The following is a 24,093-nucleotide window of genomic DNA, read 5'->3' on the forward strand; positions in this document are numbered from 1 at the left end:
AAAAAGTGGCTGTTAGCGTGATCTGCTGCCCTCCCCGCTCCCCGCCCCAGGCTCAGGCACCTCTGGCTGGACCTGGGCCTACCCTCCGGGCCAGCGCACGCGCCCTCAGGCTGGGTGGGCTCAGGAGCCACTCTTCCATCCCGAAGCCAGACTTTTTCGGAGGTCTTCTCCAAAATTCTCATCTCTTCTGGTACAAAATGAGGTCTGCTCCACCTCAGGCACACGTGGGCCTCCCAGCACGTCCCCAGCACCCTCCTGGTTTCCTCAAACTCTTAATTCTCTTCTGTAGGAAGTGAGGTAGGGCTCCGGATGCCAGACCAGTGGCCGCGTGCCCTGCTCTATTTGATTCCTTGTTGGAGTGGAATTTGTTGACCACCTTTGGAAACTGATCAGGAAATGGAGTGTATTAAATCACTAATAGATGTCTGAAAATAAATCAGAAGCTCAAGGTAAAACTATGCGTTGCTCTCTGCAGGCCAAAACCCCAAACAGAGAAGACTCCTTTGACTTCTCCAGATCCTACGAATACAAGTCAAATCCCTCAGCGGTTGCCGGTAATGAAATTGCCGGGGCATCTACCAAAGGTTGTCCCCCTCCTATTGCAGCCAAACCTGCCTTTGGACGGCCCATACTGAAGCCCTCCACTCCCATCCCTCCCCCAGAGAGTGAGGAGGCGGGAGAGGGCGGTGAGGAGCAAGACAACGCTCCCAAGTCTGTCCTGGGCAAAGTAAAAATATTTGAGAAGATGGATCACAAGGCCAGGTTGCAGAGAATGCAAGAGCTCCAAGAAGCACAGAATGCAAGGGTAATTGCTTTTTGACCACTTGGTCACCTTAGCGTGCCAACAGTAAGAATTTTAAAGCAGTGTTATTGCAGTGTAATGATTCAAAGTCCTTTTGCCACTGCCACAGACGTGAAAAGGATGTTCATGTGCATGATACCAAAGGCACACTCAGTGTTTGTCAGTTCCAGATTGCCACCTGTCAGGGCGTCCATTTTTCTTCCAATCGAGAAAACCTACCATTGTAGGTGAATAAGATTCTGCTCTTCGTACTTTGGAACTTTATATCGGGTTCTGGCACAGGGAAGAGAGACGAGAGAATCGGTGCCTCTTTGAAGTTATTTTTCATGAACACACCTGTTGTGTTTGTTTGCTGAGTGAGATTTAATTTGCTCCCAGGTTTGCCTTAGAAATCAAGCAAACCTTGGTGCTAAAATTGAAAGGCCCATAGATTGTTCTTTTGGGTGTTGTTTGAATTTTTGTGCTGTGTGCACATAAAACCTTTTAGAAGTCAAAGAAGAATTTAAGTAAAGGTCTGTGGAGCCTGTTCTTCCCAGTGGATGTGGGAATTTTCTTCATTTAAGTCTGTCACAACAATTGCAGTGCTTCTGAGCCTTTTTCTTTCTTTCCTTTTTTTTTTTTTTGGCACTAAAAATGCATAACTTAAAATTTACCATTTTAACAATCTTTAAGTGTCCAGTGGCATTAAGTGCTTTCATATTGTTGTGTAACCATCTCCACCATCCGTCTCCCAAACTTTGTCACTTTCCCCAACTGAAACTCCATTAAAGTTACTCCCTAGTACCCCCTCCCCCAGCCCCTTAACCACTGTTCTGCTCTCTGTCTCATGAATTTGACAGCCTCATGTAAGTGCAGTCATGCAATATTTGTCCTTTTATGACTGGCTTATTTCACTTAGCATAGTGTCCTCAAAGTTCACCCATGTTGTAGCATGTGACAGAATTTCATTACTTTTAAACATTTTTCTTATTTGACATGGACCACTAGGCGTCACACACAACCCTGGAAACTAGAGAGTTGCTTCTGTTTTCCCTCTTCTCTTTGAAATGGGTTTAGAAAATGGGACCAGCAGGATATGAGCAAGCTGACGGTCTAGTCATTCATCCCTTCCCTCTTGTTCCTTTCTTTCTTTTTTTTTTTTTTTTTTCCTTAATCACCACAGATTGAAATTGCTCAGAAGCATCCTGATATCTATGCAGTCCCAATTAAAACACACAAGCCGGACCCCGGTCTGCCCCAGTACACAAGGTAAGGGCTGCATGGAGGGTATCCGTCTAAAAAAAGGGAGCTTGTCTAGGATTTGGATGCCTACAAAAATTTTTATTCACTTACATTTCAATGTAATAAGGGTTTTGTGTGTGTGTTTCCTGGCCAACTGTTTACTAATTCAATCAAATTTAATTATAAAGATCATAGAGTCAAAATTTCATGGTGGTGTTGATTGTGCGCTAAAACCGACACAGTGTAGTCATAGACATTTCCCCTTAGACCCTTTAGGGTCAGTCCCCTTAGACCCGTTGGAGCAGAGGCGTGTTAAATTGTGTTAGGACGGCACATGGGCAAAATTCCTGGCACTTAGACGCTAATATTTTCTGACTCTTAGCTGGGCTCCTTCATTCCTTTGCGTCACCTAACAAAGTCAGGCTACTTGTGCTGAGCTGTGGTCTGAGGGGAAGGTGACAATCAGTTGACCAGTGTTGGTAAGATGCTCTCTATTTAAAGTGCTTCATAAGCACTGGTAATTATCACAGTGTCTTCTGTGGAGGTTTTACACTGGATTATTTCCTGCTTCTGAGAAAAGAAAAAAAAAATCAGATTTTCTTGCAGCTATTCTGACTAGAAACTGGAGTCTAGTTTTACAGCAATAGAGAGCTAGAGGCAAATTTCTTCTTTACCAATTGAACGGTGGCACAGCGGCCCAGGTGGCCCCTGACAACAAAAAGGATGTGGTATATGTGGCTGAAACTGGCAGAGAATTCGCCCTTCCGGGTGAGCTTGTAGCCATTGAGCTCAGGGGTGGGAAGTCACCCCATCCAGCTGGAGAGTTCTTAGGTCAGAGAGCACCTGGCGGGCCGCCCCTCTTGCTGCCCAGGTGGGCACTGGCCTTGACCTGTCCCTCCCATTCTCACTCCCACTGCTCTGTGAACCTGGAGCATCGCCGCACCTGCACCGGCAGTCAGAGCCCAGACAAGCTTTGGGCTGCATGTAACCCTCTTACTTTGTTAGTTCCAGGCCTCCCGAGCCTCAGAAAGGTCCTGCCAGACTTTATCAGGATCCCAGAGGCAGTTACGGCAGTGACGCCGAGGAGGAAGAATACCGCCAGCAGCTGTCAGAACACGCAAGGCGCGGTTACTATGGCCAGCCTTCCCGATACCGGGACACGGAATTATAGATGCCCAAGGACTGACTCGTCTGCACCCCACTGCTGCCGCCACCTCAGAGCAGCGCTCCCACCAACTGTGGGAGGATGGAGGGTTCTGTCCAGTTACCACACACCATGGAGATGTAGTGGCACCTTCGAGGGAGCCCAGGGGACAGCCAGGGCAAACTCAGAACTTGTGGGACTGGGTCTGGGGAATTAATGGCTTTTTGTTCAGAATTAAGAGAAACACTACAGTCTGATACTGTTACCTGCTTCAGTGGACCAAAATCTATTAATTCTGTTTGCATATTTTTAACATGTATATTAAGAAATGATAACTATTTTTCTTCATTAATAGCTGCCTTCAAGGACAGTTTCAATGAGAGACAGAACGTGAAAAAACAAATAAAAACACTGTCAGACTCAAACGAAATTCAAAGAAGTATTTTAGTACAACTCTATAAGTGCCTTTGATGAGAAGTGTCTTAAATTTTCTTCCTTTGGAGCTTTATGCGAAGCCATAATGGACTAAAACATTTTGACTAAATTTTTATACCAGTTTAATAGCTATGATTTTCTCTGCACCATGTCATCTTTTCAAGGCATTTGTCTTTACAATATTTTGCATAAATTCTGACTATGTATATAATAGCTATACTTGGTAGTTTAGCTATCAGTGCTAAATGGCTTGAAGACCAAGAAGTTGGTATAGGATTATTTTGTTTGTTTAAAACCACGTGTTCCACAAAAGCAGATACTCGAGAAAAAGACATTTCCAAAAGTGTGTGTATTGACAACAGTTTTATAACTTAATAAAAAGGAGGACATGGCAATCAGTAAGATGCTTTGTGGTGGATTTCTACACTACTTGTTACTTTTAGTGCAGGTTTTTATTTCAATTGTTGATCATAAAAGTGAGGACATGCTCATTGCTGAACGTTGGAAAATGGAGACACGTGAAAAAGAAAATTAAAAATTACCCACAGTCCCATCCCTCAGATAATTTTGGTGCATTTCCTCCAGTTATGTATTGGTGGATATCTGGGCATGTTGTAGCTGAGAGTATGCTGTGCAGTTCTGTTTCCTACTTTTTCTATTTGAGCGTTGCGCTCAGGTAGTTAAAACTCATGCACTCTCATCGCTAATAGGACAGAATCCTAGATCCCGTGACTGCTGCTGCATAAGTAGATAGTTCTGCTCTTGTTGGCTGTTTGGATTGTTTCCAGTTTTTTTACTTCCTTTTACATAAAGTGTACTTCTTTGCATATAATCTATTTTTGTATATCAGTGATCAGCTTTTTAGTCCTCTTGCGCAGGTAGGTTCTCAGAAATGGAATGACTGAGTAAAAACAGAGGACCATTTTTACGGCTCTTGATGTTTACTGCCAAAGTGCTTCCTAGAAAAGTTGTATCAATTTATACTCCTGCATTCACTCTTTAAAGGCTAAATATGTTTAGAATTTAAAGATAGCCTAGGAATTTAGGCTTGTATGAATCAAAAATACCCTGAATTTTGGAAAGGTAAAGAGTCTTGGTTCAGTTAAGGGCTTTTTATAATATGAGCTGACACAAAGGTGGTAAGTTTGTGCTTTAGTTTAAGTTGGAAATTCAGCTTACTCGTAACTTGAGTTACATTGTAAAAGTATCCTTGGTTGTCTCTGTCAATTTGGGTGCTCTAAGTTATAAACCATTCAGTGCAGTCCCTGGAATTTCTGAGCAGGCTTCAAATCTGTGTATTTCATAAATAAAAGCTATCGCTTGTGGATAGAAAAAACATTGGTAAAATGTATGATTTTAGTGTCTGTTTTTTAAATACAGGAATAAGCCCTTTTGTGAACTCAGGGAGGAAAGGAGGCTTTTCAGCAGGACTCTGGCTTCAGCACTTCTTGTGATGCATTAGGCGGTGCAGACAGGAACATGGGACCTCTGTTGCCCAGAATGTCCCAAAGGTGCCCAGCGGACCACCAGTGCCTGCCCCACTCTTTTATAGTTCTTCTCCTTTGTCCTGGGAAGGATTTAAGGCTGCCTACAATGTATGTGGAATACAAGTAAGAAAAAATGGGTGCTAGGCAAATGAGGAAAGAAGGAAAAATACCAGAATAGGAGAGGCAACCATGAGTGAGTGTGGCATTCACTCTACACGTTATCAGGGCTCCTCTGCTTCCAGGAGGCCAGTGTGGGGCATGGGACGTGAAAGGTATGTATTTTGATTCAGAAGCTCCATGGCGAGGGGCGAGGGAGTTGTTCCAGAATTCTCTCCCCTCCCCCTTTTTATTCTGTGGGGTCTCGTTTTGCATCATGTAATCATGACCACTTAGTTGCAAGGAGGATTTTGGTGATCTCTTTCTTACTGTGTTCTCTCATGTAGGGCAATAGCATAATTCCGAGGGCCATTCAGTAGAAGTTTCTGAAAAAAGCACCTGAAACTGCATTGTGGAAACACCTCTCTGCCTTTTGATCTAATCCAACGATCAATCCTAGAGCACTGGGGGCCATTGCCCTCAAATACCAACATGACGTGCATGAAGCTCCAAGGTAAACATGTTATCCGTCTTTCTGCAAAATCCATTTTACTCGGAGGTGAGGGGAGGGCGTTGAAATGCAGGGTAGATCTTGTGGCAGAGGGCAAACCTCACAGATTTGTAGGATAAGATGTGGGACTTATTTGAGGTTTTGCACTCTCAGCGGGTCTCTTCAGGGCACCCTCCGCCCCCACCCTGAGACTTCCCGAGTCTGCTTGGTAGTCCTGCTTCATGTGCAGCATGCTCGGTCTCTCCTGGTTAGAGAATTGCAGTATAACCTTCCTCCCATCCCTGACTTGACTGTTTCTGTCCACCATGATTTTGTTTGGTGGATGAACCAGCAGGGGTGGGGAGTGGGGCAGGGAGATCTTAATTTGGGTAGCAGACCCCACGACCGGGTTCTGGGTGTAAGTCGTTTGGGAAATAAAAGCAAGCTTCGCAATGGGTGGCCAGAACTTAATCCCCCTAAGGAACTACCATTGAATGACATGAAGCACATGTCTCAAGAGTCTTTTCACCCAGGCGGCGGGGGAGCTGGGCTGTTTGTTCATCAACTGGCTTTGGACTTGAACTGAGGGCTGCTCAGTGCAAGTGTGCATGTGTTGGTGGGGGAGAGGGTGTCCTCACCCCCCTCCCTTAGGCAAAGAAATGCAGAGACTGGCAGTTGACAGGCTGGAGCAAGGCCTGAGGGTGGAAGAGCCCTGGCAGCGTGTATCTTGATGGTGACTGGGCTGTGACTCTGCTGAGTCCTCCGAGGTGAGGGATTGTTTCTGCCTAGTGCCTTAGAGGGGACTAGGAGAGACATGGGAAGAACCAGGGAGGAACCTAGGGAGAGGGAGGGGGAAAGCCCACATACCTGTTAGTCAGGGTTCTCCAGAGAAACAGAAACAGCAGGATGTGTGTATGTAGAGGTTTATTTTAAGGAACTGGCCCACACCATTGTGGAGGCTTGGTAAATCCCAAATCTGCAGGCTGGGTTGGCAGACCACCAGGAAAGACTTGTAGTCTGAGTGCAGAGGCGATGGCCTCTGGCAGAATTCCTTCTGGCTCAGGGAAGATCAGTCTTTGTTCTATATTCAGGCCTTTAACTGATCGGATGAGGCCCACTCACATTCTGGGGGACAATCTGCTTTACTGCAAATCCACTGATCTAAATGTTAATCTCATCCCCAAAACACCCTCATAGAAACATCCACAATAATGTTTGACCAAATAATCTGGCCACGGTAGTCCAGCCAAGTGGGCACAAAAACTTAACCATCACAATACCCTTCGCTTTGTGGGCTACCCCTGCAGTGGTCCTTCTTTTCCGGTGTTAAAGAATGAATGAAGGAAGGAAAGAACAAATGAGTGAATGAATGACCCAAAAGAAGGGAGAATTACATATATTTACAAATCTTTACACATTTGATATATATTTATATATTTCACATATGTGTATATATTTATATTTTGTTTTAAATAAAGAGTAAGTTTAATTGTAATGAGTAGAAAAACCTTAAAAAATAAGGGAAAATAAATGAATAAAAGGGATTCAAATAATTCAACTCATAATAGAGTTGAGAAACCCAATAAAAATAAAATAGTTGACGTTTTAAAATAATAATTAGTGAAATAAATGAGATTTAAAGTAAAAGGCTGAATGGCAATTAAAATATATATGCAAATAGAAAGGGAGATAAACTCATCTCATTGCCATCCTTTTATTTTAAATCATGTGTATAGGTATAAAACTGGCAGAATCTACATTTCCCAAGCTGGTGAAAGCAATGGCAGTAGTAATATTTTGGTATTTATTTTGTGCAATAAAAAGTGAGATGTGGTTTCATTACTTCTGCACTGTCCTCGCGTGCTTTTCCGCCTCAGAGGGCCCGAGTCCAGGTTTCCCTGTCCTGAGCTTGTCTCTCTGTGAAGGATGATTTGGGGAAAAGATATTGACTGATATAAATCATCCAGAGAGAGGTGTGTTGAGTTAATGAGAGTAGATCTGTCTCTGAGGACAAAAGGAGAGAGGAGTGGAGAGAATGAGGAAAAAATGGAAGGGTGGGACTGGAGCTGGACTAGAAACTTCCCAAACCGCCCCTTCCTCCTTTCCTAATCCCACACCTTCTCTATCCCCACCCCGATTCTAAAACAATTCCATTAGGGACCACAGGAAGTATAGATGGACCAAAGGATCTGTGGGAAACAGATGATGAATACACATAAACCTCATTAGAAGCTCCGGAAGTGGGGATTAGAATAGCAAGATACTTTGGAAGGGTTTGATTGAAACGGGAGGGACAGGTTCTGAGTCTTTTCAAATGAAGGCACCTTTGAGCCAAAATGTAAATGAGTCAAATTTTAGGCATTTTAAAATGTCAAAGTGATGTTTTAATGTTTTATACCAGTAAATACACTGGCATTTTATTGCTTAAAAATAGTATAATGTGTCAGGAAATAAAGTCACTAATCCAGTCCCTTCCCCAAATCAAATGTTAGTTCCCCCCAGAAGTGATTCCCTCATTATCCCTGTCCTGCTGAGGCAGCCCATATTGGCTGTCGAGCTCAGATTCTGGAATCAAAACAATTTTATGTTTAAACCCCCGTTTTCACAGTTATTAACATAGACCATCTGGTAAATTACTCATCTGTTCTAAGCCTCTCATTTTTCACTCATAGGAATAGAAAACTGTACCACTGTTTCATGTTTGGTGTGTGTGTGTGTGTAGGGTGGGGCACGTTACTAGGATGGTACACATAAAATGTTTGTAATAGTAGCCGGCAAAAAATAAATGCTCAATAAAAATAGCTAGTAGTATCATCACTCTCAGTAGGTTCACCTCACCAATTTAGAAACCTGAGTGGTGTCTTTGATTTTCTTACTCTTCCTCCAAATGCTGACCTACTTTACACTACTGAAGAACTATTTTTAATTTGTCCCTCTGTCCCTTTTCCCACAGCCACTACCCTAGTTCAGCTGGTTGTAAACTCTCATCCTCCACCTAGCTAGCAGGCAGAATCGTCTTTCTAACGTAGATCTGAGAATGTTTCCCTGCTGCTTAAAAAAACAGTGATGAAGTCCCCTTGCCTAGAACAAAGTTTACTTCTTTCATTTTTTTGTTGAGATACCGTTGATGTATAGCATTAAGTTTACTGCTTGCAACTTGTTGACTTGATATATTTGCATATTGCAATATGATTACCACTTGGGCATTAGCTAACACCTCTATCACATTATATAATTACCGTTTCTTCTTTGTGGTGAGAACAATTAAGATCTAGTCTCTTAGCAGCAAAGTTTAATTTTTATCATGGCATTCAGGTTTTCTACCGTCTGTGCCCAGGGAGTCTGTTCTGCACCCAGCTCAGTGTCTATGTTCTTTGCCATATGACTTTACAGTTCCTTCCACTAAAGAGTCAGAGTATATTGCCCCACTTCTTGGCTTTGGACTGACCATGTGACTTGCTCTCTTGCACCTCTGCCATCCTAGGGAAGGAAACTCCTCAGGCAACTTGTTGTTTCCTGGGCTGCGAGAGAGGGATGTGGAGCAGAAACATTCTGAGTCCAGGTTAGATCAGCAGATGTATGAGGAATATTAAGCAAGAGTTGTATTTAGCCCCTGAGTTTGGGGTAGTTTGCTATGTAACAGTAGACCCCTAAATCCTTTTTCAGGTAACTTTCTTTTGCAAAGCCCATGTATATTCCATTTTCATAGGACTTGTCAAGAAAGTGCATTTCTTGAATTCTCTTCTGTTCCCTCTGTTGGGAATACACTTCCCATTTCTTCACTGTCCTTCAAAATCCTAACTCATCCTTACAGATTCAGCTAATATGTCACATTTTCTGTCAGGCCTTCTCTGATGCCCCCAGTCAAATCTATCACTGACTCCTTCCGTAAGTTTCCATTACCTTCATCTGTATCCCTGATGTTCTAGTTATGAGTGTCCAGATCTGGTTCCCGCTCACTTCTGAACAACCTTAAAGGGAGTGTGTGTGTGTGTGTGTGTGAGAGTGTGTGTGTGAGTGTGTGAGACTGATTTATCTTCGTATCCTCTTCAGTGACCTGCATGTATTCCAGAAATGTTTGTTGGAAAATGAAATGAATGAATGAATGAATGAAGAGAGAAATCAATTGAAATGCAGTGTTTATCTTTTATCACAATAGTATGTCAGGGACATAAGATTTTCTAACATTGTGCCCACTTTAAACTTCAACACTGATAGGACTGATATAAACTGGAGACCATTAGTAAAACTAGTTGAGAAAAACTATCAAGAACTAAGTTTGGCCAGGAAAAGACAGGCTAATATCAAAGTATGTTTTTCACAAGGATAAAATTATGATTCTCGTGCAAAATAGCCATATATATGCAAATATAAAATGAACACTTAAAAGAGTTTATTCAGGCCATTACTTAATGAGATGTTCAGACTGGTTTAAAGGGCATTTGAGGAACAAGGTATATATAAGCAATTAAGGAATGTTAGAATAAGAATTCAAAGATAAATACAAAACTGGTTAATATCCTACAGAATTGTAAATGATAACATTTGTCTTTCTCTTTTCCACCAGACAGAAATAATTTGCATCTCATACAAAAATCTAAACATTAGCGTGTAATTTGACTCTCTGGGAACTTTGATCAGTAGTTTTAGTGCTCATCAGTCACCATGTGAGTTACTATGCTTAATAGTCACACAAAAAAATCTGTATATTCTTTAAAAATTAGTTGTCTTTATTTGGATTATAGCAGGAATTTTGATAAGCTAAGTCAAATAAAAATATTTATTGAGTTCATCTGCGTACAAATAAATAAACACAAGCACTATGGACTGAATATGACCTATGCTCTGCCTTTCAGAAGTTTACATTGGAAATCCTTTCATTTGCATGAGAAATGCCTAAATTGATAGTCTGATTTGTTCTTTGCCACAACCCAGCATAGTAACAATGGCAGGTGTGGCTATGCCAGTTTTATAAGTAATCCATAACTTCGGTTGTATAACTTGTTTAGAACCTTTAGCCTATATGTATAATAGTTTTGATTCCAAACAAAGTTTCTGCTTCTGAGTCCAGTCTTCCAGTCTTTCCTTCTAGAGGCCCCTCCTGTAGGATCTCTCAAAATAGTTTGTTGATCATGTTGTATTGGTTTCTATTTGCAATTTAAAAGAGAAGCACTTTAGGACTGAATTTGCAAGTTGCCTGAACCCATAGAACTAATCTAGTTCACAAAGATGTTTTGTTTGGCCTACACAGGGTGATGAAAATTGTTTAAATTTAAAAATCAGATTTTACATGCAAGTCCAGATTTGGGGCTTTTCTTTTTAAAATGGTAGATCTGGAGTAGATTTGGCAATTCTGTGTGCCCATCTGTGCATGACAGCCTTAGGCTGGAGCTGGGTGTTTGCTGCCCCATATAGAACCCATCCAGCCTCATTGACTAATATGGCCTTCGTGACAGGTGATAGCACTGAGTTTGGAACCCTCTCTCTCCTCTTCCCCGTATCCCCTCCCAGACCCAAGCCATGTGCAGCATCCATGCTGCCGCAAGGGACGCCAGCATCCTGAACACGCAGGAGGAGCTCCTCCACTCTCCGGCATGGTTTGCAACTTCCTCTACGAGATGGGCAAGACGTTTCACCTGACTCTAGAAAGAGCTCCTGAGTATATCTCTTCAGGTCCTGTTCTCTGGGACTACTACAGCTGAAATGTGTTGGAATAAGAAATAGAGATTTGGGGGGAGGGTGGCAAATAAATTTTTGTCGCTTAGAAAATTAGCTCCTAAGGCTCTCCTGAACACAGATCAGATGGGATTTCTGAGGGCTGGGCGTCCGCCTTTGTTAGCAGGATGATTGCAGAGGTCACATTTGTGGACCTGGTCTGGGGAAATGCATTCTGAAAAACTCCCTAAAGAAACAAATCGTAGTCTGGGACATCACAGGATATTAGGTGATAGTTTTAGGCCAGCTACAGGACTGATCCCTGTCCCTGTATTTCTCTTCAGGCCTAAATTAATTAGCATTTCATAAATTAATCAGTACTCATCCATCAATAGATAACGCATGTGACAGGGGGACAGAAACCAGCTCTCCAGGCTTGCACATTTGTACTAACTGGGTGGAAGGATGGCAATGCTCTTTCTGTGGGACGTGAAGAGGAGGCAGTGCCTTCTCCCTAACTGTCATTTTCTTACCTGCTGCACAGATTTATTGAGCTAAGAGAAGAAACGGGTCCTGTGAGAGAGAGCCTGAGAGGCTGGAGTGAAGCTCGTCACCTCCATCCTCGGTTCAGAGCAAGGGCTGGCCTCTGGGCTGATCTGATCGGCTGCAGTCACTCACTGGTCCTGGGACCTGGTACGTTGCCTGCACCTCAGGCTCTTCATCTACAAAGTAAAGATGGCAGTGTTTCTTTCTACAACGTGTGACTGTGAGCGTTCAGTGCAGAACCTGCGTAAGTGACTAGCCCAGGGTAAGCGCTGCAAAAATACTTGCCCAGACCTACCACCCATGTATGTCCGTGTCCTTTCTTCTTTGACAAAGCTCAGGGAGAATTTATCTGAAGAAAGCAATGTATTAACAAAGCACAGTGACTGAGGATGTTGGCCCCTGAGCAGACTGCCTGTGTTTGAATCCCTCTCTGAAAACTACCAATTAGTGAGCCTAGACTAATTATATAACCTCTTTGTTTCAGCCTCAGTTTCCTCATCTGTATGCTAAGTATAAAAAACCTCACAAGAGGTTGACTGAGAGAATTATATGCTATAATACAGGTAATTGTTTAGCACAGGGCCTGACATGTGGTAGGTCCTTGACAGATATAAGCCTTTAAAAAAAAACAAAACTAGATATAAAAGTTCTTTTTTAAAAATTGAGATAAAATTCACGTAATATAAAATTAATTGTTAACTATTTTAAAGTATACAATTCAGTGATAATTAGTATATTCACAATGTTGGTAAGCATCACTTCTGTCTGGCTCCAAGACATTTTCATCACCCCAAAAGGAAAACCTATTCTCGTTAAGCAGTTAATCCCCACACAGCCCTCCCTCAAGCCTCTGGCAACCACAAGTCTGCCTTCTGTCTCTGTAGACTTCCCTGTTCCTGATGTGTCGTATAAATGGGATAATACAATATGCGACCTTGTGTGTCTGGCTTCTTTCACTTAGCAGAATATTTTGGAGGCTCGTGTGTGACTGGAAATTGACTGAGGGACTGTGCCTCTTCATTGTGATCATTCAAGTCACTTTATCAAACCTAAAGCTTTTGGCTCGTGCAAATCAAGTAAGACTTTCAAAGGCTAGCCATTTACATCCCCGTGATAAACTAACCCATGCCAAGATCTCTGCAGGTCAGACTGCTGATTACTCTCTGCTGCCTGTTACTTGTAGGCACACCAACCATATCTTTGAGACTCAGGTGCGGCCCCTTGGCTGCTACTACCCCAGGATCCCATCACTTCCCTCTCTGAGAAGCCCACCAACGAGGAGAGGACCAGAAGTTGCAGCTGGACTTTCTAACTTCAAATGAATGTTGAAGGCTCAGATCCAGATGTCTGGATATTGATATAATATAAATATGTAAGGTAAACCCTCCATCTACTCTTTTAAAAAACCTGCCTTCAAATCAATAAGGAAAGCTGAAATCCCAATAGAAAAATGGGCAAAGGATAAAGTTACCTTAAAAAGCAATACATATAACTAATGAATATATGAAACAAAATTCAACTCCACTAATAATGACATGAAAATAAGACAACAAAGAGATATTTTCCATCTGTAGGGAACGAAGTGGAGCCTTAGGGTCTCTTGCTTTGTAGCTGGAGTGTAAGTTGGCATGTATTTTTTGCAGGACCACATAAAAATATATATCAAGACCCTTCAAGATATGTTTGCCTTTTTGATCAACAGTTCCACTTTAAAAATTTATACTAAGAATCGAAGAAATTAAATATATGAAGATGTCACAGAGCCAAACCAGTCTTATGAGCAAAAACTTGGAAACTACCCGAATACTCAACACTTGGAACGTATTTTAAATAAATTGTCATATATACATGAAATATTATTCAGATGTTCATTCATTCATTCAAGAGGCACTTACTGAACATCTGCTTTGTAAGAATACTGTCATAAAATCGGGATACAGGTTATCTCTATTTTTAATGGAGCTTATTACACTTTAACAGTTGGTGACATGGAATAAATACTTTTAAAGTTGAGTCGCATAAGTGCTATGATGAAAGAAAGGGTGTTGTGATAAAGAGTGACTGGGAATGGAGTTACTTTAGACTAAGCGGGTCGGGAAAAGCCTGACTAGGATGATATTTAAAATTTTTTTTTTATTGAAGTATGGTCAGTTTACAATGTGTCAGTTTCTGGTGTACAGCACAATGCTTCAGTCATACATGAATATACATATATTTGTTTTCATATTCTTTTGGGATAACATTTAAGTAGAGCTGTAAATGGCACGAAGGACATTAGAAATCACCAGTATGTAGGCCTGTTTTTCTCAGCCTGAAAAGATATCACAACCCGTATTTTTTCATAAAACCATATGCGTGAGGGTACGGTGGTGGGGGTGTATGTCAGAAGGAAGTCCAAAGGAACTGCTATTGAGCAGAATACTTTCCCAGCTGCTAGTAACTGAAAACTCAACTCAAAGCTGATCTAATAATAAAGTAAGGTATTGATTCCTGTAACTGAAAAGGCAGGATTTTCAGAGGCTCAGTAACTTCCAAGAGGGGAAGGTTTCTTTCTATCTCTCTCTTCCGCATTCTGTGTTGTTACTTCTCTCATGATCACAAGGTAGCTGCCAACAGTCCCGGGGCTACATGTCTCCTCATCCGTGTCCAGTGGAAGGTAGAAAGCATCTTTGTTTCAACGTCCCAGAAAAAGACACGAGCTTCACGGGGGCTGGGCTGGCTTGGGTCACATGACCGCTCCTGAACCAAATTCCTCGGCCAGGGGGATGGGCTGCACTGGTGAGTTTAAGCCATTAAGGACCCAACTGGAAGCCCAGAGTGAGGCAATCTCTCACCGCCAGCCTGGGAACTAGAGGGAGAGAATTTGCACCAAAGGAATTTGGGTGAACTTTTCCTGGAGAAACAGGGGAAAGCTCTGGGTAGCGAATACCAGTTGTTTGCATACCACCGCTACAACAAAACCCACCCGGAAGTGAATAGCGTTTGTCTCTCTGAGCTTTGGAGAATGGAGTCCTGCTGATTTTTACCTTCCTTTCCAAACTTGACTGTATGCCAGGTTTGTCTGTTTTTTTTTTTACAATGAAAATATATTAATTTTGTAAGAAGTCAGCAAAGCTATTTCCATTTTTAAAGTCTGGCAAAATGAATAAAAGGCATTAAATGGATAAAGACTTTCTTTCTTGGACCTAGGCATCATAGTTCTCTACTTTGATTTTGCTTTTCCCCAACTAAAGCAAAGTTTTTGCAACCAAACCAGCTATTCTGACATTGTCCCTGAGAGAAAAGGAAGGCCCAGTTCACAGAATCTCCCTCCTCCTCTCCCAGTTTCACCTAACAGTTTAGCAGCCTGTCAGCCTGCCTGCCTGTCGGCTTGCTCTTCCCCCATCAGAGGAGCTATTCTGGGCCACTGTAATTATTCAGCCGGTTGAGTTCTCTTTGGTGACAACTGAGATACCTCAAACTAAGAATAGGACTCTGACTGATGAAGGAGGCGACAGTGATGGGGCCATGAGGAACTTTGCTCCCTGCCAGGGATTCTTTAAGACCTAAAACTCACTTTCGTTCTTTGCTCCAGGATTGCCATCGGTCTGTGGTTTTGCCGTCCAAGTGGGTCTGTGAAATCTTGTTAGCTGCATAATCACACAAATAACATGGCCACTGGAGAGGCTTACCAAGGGTCCCCGAGAATGTTCCTTCTCAGCCGGGCTACCAGCTGGCAGCCCTGGGGGTAAGTTTGCCAGATAATTCCTATTGTACATTTGGGGACTTTTTCCCCAGAGGCTTTTGATTTCAGGCCCAAAAGACAATTTTGCATTTTCCAAGGGCTTCTGAGAGAAACCAGTGAAACCCTCTGCCCTCTTTGCACAGCAGAAGCTGCTCTAGAGTGGCAGTTACAGGGACTAAAGTTGAAGGGTGGGGCTCCTCCTCTGCCCAGCTCTGTGGCCTTGGGCAGTTTAAGCTTTTTAAGCCTCAGCTTTGTCATCTGTAAATGGGGGTTATTAAAACTCACCTCATGGTGTGGTGATTAAATGAGTGGGAATGCAGAGCCCAGTTAGTGCCCAACAAACACTAGCCAACAGTATCTACAGGGAAGAACTTCCGTGTGCTTCTCAGGAGGTCCCCACGGAACCATGCTCCACAATCTAAAATGGCAACGTCAGAAATGTGCCCTTTTGTTGGTTTTTCCGCCTTTCAGGTCTCAGTCTCCCCTCTCCTTCACTCCGGCTCCCTGGTGTCACCCCCCACGCAGACCACCTGTTTTTAGCAAATGAAGCGATAAGGAGTAGATGTATGTAAATGAGAAAAAGACCCCAAAGGAAACCAGAAAACTGGGAGTACTAAGGTCCAGGGGGATGTGCTGATTTAAGCCTCCCTTCCCCACATAGTTTTCTTCTTGCTTTCTTTCTTTTTTTTTTAATGGAGGTACTGAGGATTGAACCCAGGACCTTGTGCATGCTAAGCACAGACTCTACCACTGAGCTATATCTCCTTCCCTGTGTTTTTTTTTTTTTTTTTCCAAAGGGACAGGGGAACTATCAAATGCCAATGCCAAAAATAGAGTCCTAGTAGACACAAGATCAAGGTTAGAAATGGTCAGGGTTGGGCAAGTTACATTCTATACACTGTACAGTCAATTCCCAATTATTCTTATGCTTCTGCAGGTCTCTTCCCATTTTCCGTTCCTTTGCCTCCCCTATGGCTGAGCTGGCTGTGGCAGCAGAACCATCCCTGTGGTTGCCCCTCCAGTCTCAGTGCATTGTTACTGTGACCCAGCACGAGTGGGAGTCTGCAGATGCCAAGGTAATGAAAGAACCTTAGAAGGTTCCTGTTTTAAGAAGGTTTCCTGTCTTAAGCTCGGTTTGCTGTTCTAGTTAGTATGGCTGTCTAATAAATTATCCTAGAAGTGAGTGGTGGAAATAGCTCATGGATTCCATGGGTCAGGAATTTGGACAGGTGCAGCAGGACAGCCTGTCTCTGCCCACAATGTATGGGGTCTTAGCTGGAGGCCTTGAAGGCTTGGGGTCTGGAAACATCTGAAGGCTTGTTCACACACACGTCAAGCAATTGATGGTGGCTGTTGGCTGGAGTCTCAATTCTCCTCCACTTCAGCTTTCCCGTGGGGTTTCTCTGTGAGAGTTGGCTTGGACTTCTTCACAGCGTAGCAGCTCAATTCTGAAGGCAAACCCTCCAAGAGAAGGGGCCAGGAGGAAATTGTATCTCCTTCTCTGACCTAGCCTCATAAGCCATGAATCACTGTTTCTACCACATCCTAGTCACTAAAGCAGTCACGAGTCCCATTCTGTTTCCAGGGGAGACTAAATAGAATATACCTCTTCTTGGAGAGAGGCAAGGTTCTGGAAGAATGTGGGACTGGAAATTCTGCTGTGACTTTTTTGGGAAAAGACAGTCTGCTACATTTATATACAGGTCGCTAAGGGAGTATATACAAGGTGTTTCCAAGACTCTGGATAATTACATTTTGCAATAGAGAAAGGTGGTAGTGTTGGGGAGGAGAAATGGCTGGCTCTCCTGAGACAAACAAGATGTTTGACCTAGTTTTCCTGTGACATCCCTGAGAGAAAGTCCAAGAAAAGGAGGGAGGGCCAAAGGGAGGAGCTTAGGTGAATAATGGTTACCAGGTTGGTTGAAACACCCTGCCTTCTCGTCTACCCTTAGCAAAGCGTCCACATGGAGGTACCCCCTGGGTTCCTGACACTGATTCTCAGGTAACTGCTGATGCCAGCCAGGGCCTAAAAGTAGATAAGAGTGAATGACTCGGAAAAGGGTGCTTCTCTTCTGGAGACCCAGGCTTTACAGACTTTTCCTTCCCTTCCTTTAACAACATATCCTCCTCAAAAAAGTCAGCTGGCACCTGCCCTTTGCTCTCTCTTCATTCCTTCCTTCATTCCTGGAATACAGGTGTGATACCTGGATGTGAAGCAGCTATATTATACCATGAGACAAGAGTCACTTGCAGAAAATAGCAGAATAGCGAGATCAAACAAACCTACATCACTGATAACTTTGTGATACTCTCTAACCATTCAGGACAAGCTGCCTCTGGAATTCTTTTATATCTCAGAGAAACAAATTTATAGCTTGTTGAGCCAATGATATCAGCCATCAAGAGCACTGAATATGTAGCACTTCTTAAAGGAGTGCTCAACTATTGATTACAGGATTTTTTGGCCAAGCTTCTGACACCCATTTTGAGAAATTTATTAGTATGTGATGGGCAGTTCTTTTGCATGCATCTTAGTTTCAAAATATAACAGTCTGATCTAATCCTTTCTTAGGTCTCATAGAGCAAAGATCTGCAAGGACATATCTGATCAAGGTCATTTCTCCACTAATGTCAATTTTCCATGCAACTGATCTGTTTCAGCACCTTTCTAAGTACATAGTAACTTCTCAATCTCATGCTAAATTTTAGTGCAATCTTTTAAAAGATCACTTAACACATGCATACAACGGTGCACTCTACTCAACTGAAGTGATGATACTGTGAGCAGCCATGACCAAGTTCAGTTTTATGGCAGCAACAACAAATATGTCCTGACTCCTGCCTGGTGAAGAGTAATTCTACAATGTCATAGATTACTGGATCCATGCAGCCTAATTTCAAAGATAATAAAATGTAACTTAGGATCAATGACATAAAATAAGTTTTGATACCTAACAGAGAAAATCCTTCCCTCTTGATGGTTGTTTTAAGTCACTAAATTTGGGGAGGGGGGATTTGTTAGGCAACAAAAGCTTAGCAATATAGTCATTTTAAAGAATAACCAGAAAATGCATCTGCCTCTAAAATTAAGCAAATTCCTCATTAAATATATTAGACATGTACAGCTTCAATTCTTGACCACACATTTTCTGTACTTACGATAGAAGGGAAAATAACTTCTTAGCCATTGCCTTTCTTTAAATGTCAACTTGTTCTTTCTGTAAATAATCATCTTCGAGGGAAAACTGAAAGTCACCCAGATTTAGGCCAGGGAGGAGAGACAAGTGAGCTCAGAGAAACCACGAATCACACTGTGGCTGAGAACTCAGGCTCATGCTTATAAGCATCTATAGCAAAGATTCAGTCACTTAAAAATAGGTGCTTTCAGTGTTGAGGAATAAACCTTTCCAGAGTGGAAAGGGTTCTTAGAAGAATCAAGTGTCAGAGTATCACTTGAGCAATCTTATGCCCACATTTTTAAAAAGTGCCATTTTGCTATTATTGATAGTCATCGAAGCTGGCTGGTGGGCACATGAGGGTTCCTTGTTCAGTTTTCTCCAGTTTGTAGTACGTTTGAAAATTTTCATAATAAAACATTTCTTTTAAAAGGCTGCCACTTCACGCAAAGTTCCAAACAACGATTCATGCTCAGTGAGGATTTACCCATGTTGTTATTGGGTAGTGAGGCACTCACAATGTACATTACTCCCTAAAAAGTACCTAGATCATTTCCAGTAGAAGTAGGCTCTGAAGTATTTATAAAGGTAACGGTATAGGTGTCTGGGGTTTGCTGTAAAGTAGTCCAGTGGTAAAGGGAGTCGAGAGTGTGGGTGCAGCAAGATAAGCCGTGGGCCAGCAATGGTTGAAGCTGGGTGATGGCTACCTAGGGCTGCTTGTACTGTCTTCTCCACTTTTGTGAATGTTAAAAATATTTAAAAAAAAAAAAAAAGATATGTCTATGGCCCAGCCACCCCACTTTTGGATATATTTTCCCAAAGGACTGGAAGCAGAGACTTGAACAGATAGTTGTACACCTAATGTAGCAGCATTATTCACAGTAGTCAAAAGGAGGAAACGACCCACATGGCCATTGATGGATAAATGGATAAACAAGATGGACGTATACATATAAAGGAATATTATTCAGCCTTAAAAAGGAAGGAAATTCTGACGTAATCTATAACCTGGATGAACCGTGAAGACGTTATGCTAAGTGAAATAAGCCAGGCGCAAAAGGAGAAATTGTATGATTCTACTTCCACGAGGTACCTAGAGTATTCAGATTCATTAGAGACAGAAAGTAGAATTCTGGTGGCCGGGGGCCGGGGGAGGGAGACTCGGGGGTTGATGTTTAGTGGGTATTGAGTTCAGTTTGGGCAGATGGAAAAAGCTCTGGATATGGGTGTTGGTGATGGCTGCACAACAGTGGGAGTGTCCCTGGTGCCACTGAACTGTACAGTTAAACATGGTTACAGTGGTAAATGTTTAAAAGTGATATGTCTAGCTTTAAAAAATGATACTAGGGAGAGAGAAGTAGAGAGAGAAAAACAGGAAGTATACGTGAACATGATTGGCGATGCTTGATCTAAAAACAGTGATAACTTCCCGTCCTCATACATACCCACCACTTCGTCACAGATTCTCTGGATTACTCTCCCCCCCACCTTCCTCCCTGAAAGTCCCTGTGCTTCAGTCGAGTTGAGGTGCCGCCCAGCGCCAGGCACAGACAGAACTCTGGAGGGGAGCCCTCCTCTGCCTGCCTCTCAGCCACCCTTTCTCTGTCCTCTCGGAGGCGGGGTGGAGTGGGGGTCGGGGGGCTTCCGGGCTCTTCCTGCCTTTCTCTGCTCCTAACCAGACAGAAGCCACAGGCAACTCTCTTCAAGTCTCTGAGGAGGACCCTGAAGCCCAGAGGCGCCCATGCTCATTCACTGTGGCCGGAGGGCGAGGCTGAGACCTTGTCCTATTTTCTGTGCGTCACACACCTGACTTCAGAGCTCCGGGTTCTCCCCCCACCGCCATGCTGACCTTCACCACTGCCCAGGTTTGTCGGTGCTCCCTGGAGCTATCTAGAGGTCTGTTTTTCTTGGAAAACATTAGCAAATGCTCAGTAGAAGCTCTTTATGCCGCGTCATTTGGAAGAAGTCCCATCATGGGAATAAAGCCATCAAAAGTTAAAAATATCAAGGCCGGAGGGGAGGGTGTAGCTCAAGCGATAGAGCACATGCTTAGCATGCACGAGGTCCTGGGTTCAAGCCCCAGCACCTCCTCCAAAAATAAATAAGTGAACTTAATTACCTCCCCCCACCAAAATAATTAATCAATTAAAAATATCAAGGCCCCTTAAAAACATGTTCTGCACCTCAGTGTGGAAAACGTTGGTTTGTAAACACAGCCATTGAAAGACAGATGAGGCAAGATTACCAAAATGAACAAACAAAAATGAAGTGAAAGTATTTTAAAGCAAGTCGTTTCTGCCAGTTACCCGTCTGATTTGTCTTCTCACTTGTTCATACCTTATCTCTCCCTGAGGGTTTAAAGTGCCTTGCAAAGATGTGTGAAGTAAAATAGAATTAAAAAAAAAATCAATGCCATCACGCTGAAGAAAGCTTGGTGTAGGGAAAAAAGATGGCTCCAGGAATGTCTTGGGTATACACATCGCTGGCCATGGCATTGCGCACTCTCTGCTGGTGGGACCCCTGGACTCTGAACTACTCAGCAGCCAGAATTAAGTGGGCTGTGCCACCGATAACAAGAATCACAATCGTTAAAGCAAAAACAAGCCAGCTATTCAGGAGAGGCAGATCTTTTCCGGGAACTTCCTTTCCTATAACTCCCAGGATGCCCTGTGTGATAACAAGAGACAGCATCTTCATAATCACCTCCGTGAAAGAAACAGGCAGTTTCAGTGTGTTACTGAAACACATCTTGTGTTTCTGTGTGTGTATTCAGTGTGAGAATGGGATGACACAGAAGTGAAAGTCATGAAGGGATCTCTGGGAGTAGCCAGAAGGGTACAGTCCAGGTGTGCAGCTCTCAGAAGACCAGACGTAGTTGAAAGTCAACGTTGACTTGTGGCTATCAAGTAGACTGCAAATAGTGTACCATCCATGACAATTTTTCCCTGTAATAATACCCTTGACAACAACTGGGCAACAGACCCCTCTGACTGACTCAGGGACTTGTCATTGGAACTCGCACCTGCCTGCTACTTGTCCAGACCCTTCCCTCGGATATGGAAAGCCTTACATTCAGTTTCGGACCTGATTTTCTTTCTCGTACACTGTACTGGCCCAGGCCCACCCACAGCCTGTGGGGTGAACCGTTGTGAGCACAAAGTCTTTACCCTGGAGTGGCCCTGGGGCTGGAAGTTTTTGCATTGTTCTGATCCTCTGTCAACTAGATACACGAAGACACTTCCCAGAGAATGCTCAGCCTTAGTCTCTCTTGATCTGACAGCAAGGTTTGTGCCAAGATCAAATCTACGAGGCTCTAAATTGCTTTGTTATCTTCCCGGCAGTGGAAGTGATAAAAGAAAAGCATTCGGGTTTGGGACTAGACAGATATGTTTATAAGAGTGAAATCTAGAGTGATTTTTTTTCTCCTACCACCTTCATCAATTTAAACAAAAATGTTTACATGCAAAATCCAGAACAGAAACTGTAGTTTGTTTTCAATTTTGGTTTAATTGGCATTTTATATATGTATCAGTCATCGTTAATAAGCACTCAGCACGGGGCCAGACTTGGGCGTTCTGTTTAGCCCTACACACTTGCTATTTTTATAAGCCTGATCGTGTGTGTCCCAAGCAGGCTCTGAGTGGTGGCAGGAGAATGACCAGACACCATCCATCACCAGGAGGCTCTCGAAGCAATAGGCTCTCTGGGTGCCAGATACAGCATACGTGGAACATCTTCTCTAAAGGGTGCTGATCCTGGATCCTAAATAGTCCAGACCAGAGAGGCCTCAACAGGCGCTACTTCATCTTTGGGACTTCCTAGAGCTGAAGGGAGGGCCTCACAGGGGAGCCTTGCTTCCTGACTGCAGATACGGGGTCTAATCAAACAACACACAACCAGCTACTGGCAAATTCAGCGGACTCACAGACTCCCTCACAAGGAGCCTGGGAACCACACTGTTGGTTCCCTCTCAGGCCCCTTCCCAAAGCACTTGAATGTGGGGACCTGCCCCTCGTTCTCTGGGAGGGAGGGATGGAGGTGGTCAGGAGGGAGTTGTGCAGGCAGGTCTGTACACAACTTTCCTCAACTCTGTGCATCAACCCATCACTTAGATATTTTCATCGTGGCGGCTTCACAAAACCAGCAGTTTTAAAGGAAAACCATTTATTTGAAAACATGAAAATTCTGGTACATTTGCTTTAAAAATCTGTAGTCACAACCTTTAATGTATTTAAACTGGTACAACTCTGATTAACTTACTTTAAAAAAGTTTACCTTTAATATGTGACTATTGTTTTTCCATCTTTATTGTGGTATAACTGAGAAGTTAAAAATGTACATATTTAGGTGTACAACTTGATGTTTTGCTATATATGTACACTGTGAAATAATCACAATCAAGCCTATTCATACATCCATCACCTCACATACTTACCATTTTCTTTTGATGTTTCTTGTGTGTGTGTGTGTGTGGTAAGAACACTTGAGATCTATCCGCTTAGCGAATTTCCAGTACACAATGCTGTACGTAGTCACATTGCTGTACATGAGATCTCTAGCACTTAGTCATCTTGCGTAACAAACTTTGGAACTCTTACCCAGCAATTCCCCATTTCCCCTCCTACCAGCCCCTGGAAACCACCATTCTATTCTTTGCCTTTATAAGTTTGACTATTTTAGATTCCAAATTTAAGAGAGATGGTACAGTATTTGTCTTTCTGTATCTGGCTTATTTCATTTAGCCTCCGGTTTCATCCACAATTAATGTCCTCCAGGTTTGTGCATGTTGCCTCAAATAGCAGGATTTCCTTCTTTTTAAGGTTAAATATATTCCATTGTGTGTGAATATATATAAAGTATATATATATAATATGCATACTGTGTATCAGAATGCCCATTGTGAGTATATATACACATACTCATATACATATATATATACACATAGACTGTGTGTCCATTCATCCATCAATGGAAACTTAGATTATCTCCATATCTGAGCTATTGTGAATAATGTTGCGATGAACAAGGGAGTACAGATGTCTCTTTGAGATACTGATTTTGTTTCCTTTGGTTGTACACATAGAAGAGGGATTGCCGAATTGTAAGATAGTTTTATTTTAATATTTTGAGTAAATTCCATACTGTTTTTCATAATGGCTATAACTATTTGCATTCCCTACAACAGTGTGCAAGAGTTCCTTTTTCTCCACATCCACACCATGTGTTATCTTTGTATTGTCAATTTCTCCCTTCAGATCTGTCAATATTTGCTTTATATATTTAGATACATCTTTACCTAGAATTAGATCCCAAAGAT

The 24,093-nt window shown here is 42.7% G+C and overlaps 2 protein-coding genes across 8 annotated transcripts in view; both read left to right on the forward strand.

Moving 5' to 3' along the window:
* The window catches only part of TJP2 (tight junction protein 2), a 111,746-nt gene extending 107,742 nt beyond the window's left edge, over positions 1-4,004 (forward strand). For 4 of the 5 annotated variants that reach the window (XM_074361662.1, XM_074361661.1, XM_074361660.1 and 1 more), the window contains 3 exons: positions 476-805; positions 1,965-2,050; positions 3,029-4,004. In XM_074361662.1, coding sequence (XP_074217763.1) covers positions 476-805; positions 1,965-2,050; positions 3,029-3,194 — 582 coding nt within the window. In that variant the 3' untranslated portion in view covers positions 3,195-4,004. The remainder of the gene's footprint in view (positions 1-475; positions 806-1,964; positions 2,051-3,028) is intronic. The other variant, XM_074361663.1, reaches the window with a different exon arrangement.
* A 1,406-nt stretch (positions 4,005-5,410) lies between these two features.
* ENTREP1 (endosomal transmembrane epsin interactor 1) overlaps positions 5,411-24,093 on the forward strand; it is an 85,393-nt gene continuing 66,710 nt past the window's right edge. Inside the window, exons 1-4 of one of the 3 annotated variants that reach the window (XM_010952749.3) lie at positions 5,411-5,699; positions 11,187-12,023; positions 15,451-15,603; positions 16,538-16,676. In XM_010952749.3, coding sequence (XP_010951051.1) covers positions 15,527-15,603; positions 16,538-16,676 — 216 coding nt within the window. In that variant the 5' untranslated portion in view covers positions 5,411-5,699; positions 11,187-12,023; positions 15,451-15,526. Of the gene's footprint in view, positions 5,700-11,186; positions 12,024-12,840; positions 12,953-13,059; positions 13,254-15,450; positions 15,604-16,537; positions 16,677-24,093 lie in introns of those variants that run through there. The other 2 variants (XM_045515094.2, XM_010952750.3) reach the window with 2 other exon arrangements.

The sequence above is a fragment of the Camelus bactrianus genome, chromosome 4 (genome assembly GCF_048773025.1).
Source record: "Camelus bactrianus isolate YW-2024 breed Bactrian camel chromosome 4, ASM4877302v1, whole genome shotgun sequence".
Taxonomy (NCBI): Eukaryota; Metazoa; Chordata; class Mammalia; order Artiodactyla; family Camelidae; genus Camelus; species Camelus bactrianus.